A 7,081-nucleotide genomic window follows, 5' to 3' on the forward strand; every position below is an offset into this window, starting at 1 on the left:
TAACCCTAATTGGAAAATAGAAATACATTCTTTTTTTTCTTTTATTATTTTTTCATTACTAAGGGGGTGATAAGGGGGGGGGGGGTATTTTCTATTTTTTTTATTTTGATCACTGTGATAGGATCTCACAGTGACCAAAATAAAAGAAGAGGAAGAATCTCCCTCTGCCGGCCGGCAGATCATGGCGGGCGCACTGCGCATGCGCCCGCCATTTTCTTACCAGAGCAAGAAGCCGGCGGCCAAGAGAGGACACAGGAGGACCCAGGGACACCGGTAAGTATAACAGGGTCCCAGAATCCCCCTATTTCTCTGTCCTCTGATGTGCGATCACATCGGAGGACAGAGAAATTAAATGGCAAATCGCGTTTTTTTTGTTGTTGCGACTGCCAGTAAACGGTTAATTACCGGCGATCGCAACTCGGGGGTCGGTAAAAAAAAAAAACAAAAAACAGAATCATGTTCTCTGGGGTCTCGGCTACCCCCGGCAACCGAGACCCCAGAGAAAATCGGACTCTGGGGGGCGCTATTCACTTTTTCCACAGCGCCGCTAATTAACGGCGCTGTGGTTTAAGTACCCTTAACTGCCGCCGTTAAAGGCATATCGGCGGTCGTTAAGGGGTTAAGGAAAGTATCTGCTCTTTTATCAAGAGGATCTTTCAGAGTTCCCATATACTCAAAGGGTAATGCAAATTTTTGAGGCCTTAGCTACCGCAATGTCGAGTTTGGGGGCTTTATCCCATGAAGTAGAAGCCTCCTCTTCAAAGGGATATTTCCTTTTTATAGAGGGGACCGATGAGTTCTCTCTCTGGGTTTTCCCACTCCTTTTTAATTAATGCTTGTATGTTTTCATTAAGAAGAAAAACTTTACGCTTTTTTTGGCATAGTCCTCCAAACATAATATCCTGGACTGTTTTGTCAGGACGAGGGTCCAATACCCCCATAGTTGATCTGACTGCCTTTACAAGTGCGTCAACTTCATCTAAGGCCGGCGTCACACTGGCGAGTTTTACGGACGTAAGAGCGCAGAAACTACGTCCGTAAAACTCGCATAACATACGGCACAATTATTCTCAATGGGGCTGCTCCTATCAGCCGTATATTACGGATCCGTAATATACGGCTTTCTACGGCCGTACAAAATCGCAGCATGCTGCGTTTGTCAGCGTATTGCGCAAAAAATAAAAAAAAAAAAACAATGAAAGTCTATGGGGGCGAGAAAAATACGGATTCCACACGGACCAGCAGTGTGACTTGCGAGAAATACGCAGCGGTGTTAGTGAAAAGTCGGTAATTCAATTGCCGGCTTTTCATTTCTCCTGCACAAACCCGACAGGATATGAGACATGGTTTGCATACAGTAAACCATCTCATATCCCCTTTTTTTTGCATATTCCACACTACTAATGTTAGTAGTGTGTATGTGCAAAATTTCAGCGCTGTAGCTGCTAAAATAAAGGGTTAAATGGCGGAAAAAATTGGCGTGGGCTCCCGCGCAATTTTCTCCGCCAGAATGGTAAAGCCAGTGACCGAGGGCAGATATTAATAGCCAGGAGAGGGTCCATGGTTATTGCTCCCCCCCCCCCCCCCCCCGTGGCTAAAAACATCTGCCCCCAGCCACCCCAGAAAAGGCACATCTGGAAGATGCGCCTATTCTGGCACTTGGCCACTCTCTTCCCACTCCCTGTAGCGGTGGGATATGGGGTAATGAAGGGTTAATGTCACCTTGCTATTGTAAGGTGACATTAAGCCAGATTAATAATGGAGAGGCGTCAATTATGACACCTATCCATTATTAATCCAATTGTTTGAAAGGGTTAAAAAACACACACACGATTTAAAAGTATTCTAATGAAATAAACACAGCGGTTGTTTTAATATTTTATTGCTCTCTCAATCCATTTGCAGGCCCTCGCTTGTCAAAATAATAAACGCACAAGATACATACCCTCAGCTGAACCGTCACGTCCCACGATGTAATCCATCTGAAGGGGTTAAAATAATTTACAAGCAGGAGCCCTGCAAATGCAGCTGTGTGCTCGTAATTCCCCGGCGAATGAATGAAATGTAGGTCATTCACCTACATTTCCTTCAGTCGCGGTGAAGCGCCCCCTGGTGGATGTCCTCATATGACCTGGAGCGTGGGAAAAAGTTCCCAGGCTGCAGTTCATGAGAACATCCAGCAGGGGCGCATCACCGCGGCTCAATGTAAGTACAGATCCAGCTTTCCTTTCAGCACCCGGGGATTACAGGCACGAGCGAGTGGTTTATCGCAGCTCGTGCCTGTAATATTAGTTAACCCCTTCAGATGGAATACCTCGTGGGATGTGATCGGACATCAGAGGGTATGTATCTTGTGCGTTTATTATTTTGACAAGCGAGGGCCTGCAAATGGATTGAGAGAGCAATAAATTATTAAAACACCCGCTGTGTTTATTTCATTAAAATACTTTTAAATCATGTGTGTGTTTAACCCTTTCAAACAATTGGATATTAATAATTGACGCCTCTCCATTATTAATCTGGCTTAATGTCACCTTACAATAGCAAGGTGGCATTAACCCTTCATTACCCCATATCCCACCGCTACAGGGAGTGGGAAGAGAGTGGCCAAGTGCCAGAATAGGCGCATCTTCCAGATGTGCCTTTTCTGGGGTGGCTGGGGGCAGATTTTTGTAGCCAGGGGGGGCCAATAACCATGGACCCTCTCCTGGCTATTAATATCTGCCCTCAGTCACTGGCTTTACCACTCTGGCGGAGAAATTTGCGCGGGAGCCCATGCCAATTTTTTCCGCCATTTAACCCTTTATTTTAGCAGCTACAGCGCTGAAATTTTGCACATACACACTACTAACATTAGTAGTGTGGAATATGCAAAAAAAAAGGGGATATGAGATGGTTTACTGTATGTAAACCATGTCTCATATCCTGTCGGGTTTGTGCAGGAGAAATGAAAAGCCGGCAATTGAATTACCGGCTATTCACAGATATCGCGCTGAATGAAATCTAAATACAGAATATATATATATATGTGTCTCAATGAGAGAGATATATTATATATACACACACACATACATACACTGTATATATGTTTTCCCGAACATTTGAGCACATAAATCCATTAGATGTCGGTTTTGCAAGCCTGCGCGAAAATCTCGCAGTACAGATGCCATACGGATTACATACGGAGGATGCCATGCGCAAAATACGCTGACACACCCTGACTACGGATCAATATTTTGGGAACATTTCTCCGTATTACAGCCGTAGTACGGACGTATAATACATGGCGTATTGTCTTACGCCAAGTGTGACGCCGGCCTAAGGGGAAGCAATGATGACCTCCACTCATTATCCGAATAGGAGAAGGAGTCCCGAGTATCTGAGTCTCTACTCTCAGAGCTGGAAGAGTCAGAGTAAGCATTACACATCGTAACTCAGAGGCGAAGTTTGGGGTCTCCTCACAGAGGACTCGCCCTATACAGGAGTCACACAACTTCTTATCCCAGGATTGCGGTGAGGGTTTTTCGCAAAAGGGGCAGGTTCTGTGTTTTGTTTTCCCCGTTCTTTTCTTTGCCTAAGACAAACAGAGAAAAGGGACCCCAATTACAACAGCGAACTTTCGCGAAGATCACTCAACAATCTGACGCAGCCACAGGTACCGGTTCTGTTGGAGCCGTAGGATCCTGTAGCGTGAGATCCGTAGGTGGTAGCTGGCTCGCCACGCTGGAGTTCTTGCTATGCTGCGTGGAATGGCTACCGGACCGAGAACTCCGGGTGTCAGCAGAAGTTCGCTTCTTATGTGCATCCGGTTTTAGACGCTGGTGGTGGCGCTGCTGCTGCTGTGGCTGGAGCTGCTGGTCGCTGTCTTCCATGGTACTACCTTGGAACAGCATGCAGCAAGGAGCTCCTCATCCACCGCTTTTTTTTTTTTTTTAAAACCTGGCGCCTATTACCAGCCCCTCCCCCTGTGGCTGCATTGCTGAGGAAGCTTTTTTTTTTTTCTCTCTACTCTTCTGCGCATGCGCGCACTGTCAGAGACACGGAAATGAAGGTTTATGGTTCCGGGGCAGCGCCATCTTGGTGCACCTCATGCACCCACCCGAACGTCCTATTACCATTTCCAGTGCGGCGCCATCTTGCCAGGCACTCCTCGTGAGCGCCGGGTCCTGGAAGCCCCTATCTCCTATCCGGAGTGGCGGCTGCGCTTCCCCCGCTCATGCTCCAGACCCATCAGTCCTAGCAGTGGTGGCTTCGGACACCGCACCAGCCGTGGCAGGGGCATCCCCACTGCCAGAACTCGGACTGGCCAGCTCCGGACTCTTCGTCTTCGGATATACACAGGTACCGATCCTTGTAGGTTCCCCGTCAGGGACAGGAAACCAAAACTGATGCAGGGGAGAGGTACCGCCCTTTTATCCTGTAGGTTTCCTGTCACTGAAGGACGGATCCCCTTTCTCTTGTAGTGCTGTCATGGGTGACTGAGAAACATCAGTTACTTATTCAAATGGCCAAAATCTACTGTCTGCCCACTTTAATGCCAGTTCTGATGGTCAGAACCCATTTGCGCCAGGCTGTGAGGACCTGGGTTTTATGTGGGGCATCACTATATGTATTTTTAGTGTGAGATCAGTGGCCTAACATCATTTAACCCCTTAAAAACCATCAGATACTTATTCAAACCTGTGAAAATTGGCAGTTTGCCCACTTTGATGCCAATTCTGATGACCAGAACCCATTTGGGCAAGACTGGAGGGTCCTAAGTTTGATGCCGGGCATCAATGTCTGTATTCTTAGTGTGAGATCAGTGGCCCAAAGTCATCACCATTAACCTTTTGATTAACACCCATCGGTGCCCACTTTGATGCCCATTTTTTGTGCTAGCTTTATCATTTTTTGTAGCCGTTTAAGGCTATGTGCACACGTTGCAGATTTGACTGTGGAATTTTCTGTACAGATTCTGAATTTCTTGGCAGAAAACGCAGGTCAAAATCTGCACCCTTTTTGTTATGTGCACACGTTGCAGATTTTTGTGCGCATTTCTTCTTATTTTTACCCCTGCAGATTTCTACTATGGAGTGGGTGCAGAAACGCAGCAGTTATGCACAAAGAATTGACATGGTCCTTTTTTGAATCTGCTGCGTTTTCCGTGCAGATTTTTCCGCACCATAAGCACAGCATTTTTTTTCCCATTAATTTACATTGTACTGTAAATCACTTGCAGATCTGCAGCGTTTCTGCGCGGAAAAAAAAGCTGCAGATCGGCAGGAAATCTGCAACGTGTGCACATACCCTTAGGCTGCAGTCACACTAGCAGTATTTGGTCAGTATTTTACATCAGTATTTGTAAGCCAAAACCAGGAGTGGGTGATAAATGCAGAAGTGGTGCATATGTTTCTATTATACTTTTCCTCTATTTGTTCCACTCCTGGTTTTGACTTACAAATACTGATGTAAAATACTGACCAAATACTGCTAGTGTGACGGCTGCCTTACGCTGTGTGCACATGTAGCAGATTTTGCGCGTTTTTTCGCTATAAAAACGAGAAAAAATGCATACATTATGCATCCCATCATTTAGAATGCATTCCGCAATTTTTGTGCACATGATGCGTTTTTTTCCACGAAAAAAAAGCATTGCGGTAAAAAACGCAGCATGTTCATTAATTTAGCGGATTTCACACTATATTATTGCATTGGGAACCTACGGAAAAATCCACACCAAAAACAATGTAAAAACGCCGGAGAAAAACGCATGCAGATTTCTTGCAGAAAATGTCCTGTTTTGCTCAGGATATTTCTGCAAGAAATCCTGAACGTGTGCACATAACCTTAAAGTGCATTCACATCAGGGCACCTCGCTGCACTGTATGTAATTATTCCTCACAAAGCTTATTATTTGTTGTTAAACCTATTAAAAAAAAAATTAAGAAAAAAATTGGCAACTAAGAAACTGACGAATAAGAAGCCAACTTCACCCTCGTACACCGGATTCTGTATGTTGCTTCTTAAACCACACCGATCATGTAAAAGAATGGCCCCTACTTCTGTTAGGGCCAGGAATACACAGATGGTCACCAGGGGAGCCAGTCCTGAAGAAGAGGCCCACAGAACAAGCAGCTCGGTAACAACGACCTCCTGTGGTGCACTGCACTTACCACACAGAAGAACAAGCCCAGAGAACCTGTACGTTACCGGGCCACGGTCCCACACGCCGATCCTCCGAAGCGGGGACATGTGTTACGGTACACTAGCAGGAGCACGGACTCTGGCACAGCCTCATGGCACACAATAGCATCTAACTAGCTGCCAGCTTGCGCCATGGCTTACACAAAGCGGGCGTGGCAAAGGCCCGAGGACAACGTGGCAGGCGAGATAACAAAGAGCAGCCCTCCTTACCTTCAGAGCATCCAAACCTGACACACGGGACTTGCGATCTTGATCTTTGATAATGATAAATGGCCGCCCATATTCATCGAAGGCGAGAGTACCAAGAGCAGACATGTTGACGTCCGATGCTGGGAACCCAACTGTGCAGATTAGACAAGCTGAGCTTACAACTACCTAACGGCCACAACTCTACGCATGCGCACTACAAAAGAGTGCCCTTTACGGCAGATTCTGGAAACGTCTACTGCGGAACATACCACTATTCAATGTGTAGGGGGGAAACACTCATAGGTATAAACGTCGATAATTACGATATTTACTTTCTATCATCTAACGCATCGTATTCACTATCCCGCCTTGCATTAATCTAACCATTTTGAATTAATACTTTCAGTGAGAGATAGTGGTTTATAAGCGGTTGTAATGTTTCCGGAGTTCCAGCCTGGCATGTGCGTCCTTCAGTCGGTTGCGTCTACATTGGAGTGGCTTCTGTGAGGTTCTCCTCCAACCAGCAACTCCACTCTAGACTGATCACAGAGAGGAGTTGTTCCTGTGAGGACTCCGCTCCATTCCGATCCTGTCAGCGCTGACCTGTCTAGAGGAGAGTTGTTCCTGTGAGGACCCTGCTCCAGCAGCCCCATTGTAGTCGCCTAGTCCTCACAACTGCCCTCTAGACAGCTAAGCGCTGACAGGA

At 46.3% G+C, this 7,081-nt stretch overlaps 1 protein-coding gene across 4 annotated transcripts in view; it reads right to left on the reverse strand.

The window, feature by feature from the left end:
- The window catches only part of CCT5 (chaperonin containing TCP1 subunit 5), a 342,485-nt gene extending 335,891 nt beyond the window's left edge, over nt 1–6,594 (reverse strand). The window contains exon 1 of one of the 4 annotated variants that reach the window (XM_077269457.1): nt 6,397–6,594. In XM_077269457.1, the coding sequence (XP_077125572.1) occupies nt 6,397–6,501 (105 nt within the window). In that variant the 5' untranslated portion in view covers nt 6,502–6,594. Of the gene's footprint in view, nt 1–6,155; nt 6,361–6,396 lie in introns of those variants that run through there. The other 3 variants (XM_077269455.1, XM_077269456.1, XM_077269458.1) reach the window with 3 other exon arrangements.
- Nucleotides 6,595–7,081: the final 487 nt, after the last annotated feature.

This window comes from Ranitomeya variabilis, chromosome 6 (assembly GCF_051348905.1).
Source record: "Ranitomeya variabilis isolate aRanVar5 chromosome 6, aRanVar5.hap1, whole genome shotgun sequence".
Lineage (NCBI taxonomy): Eukaryota > Metazoa > Chordata > Amphibia > Anura > Dendrobatidae > Ranitomeya > Ranitomeya variabilis.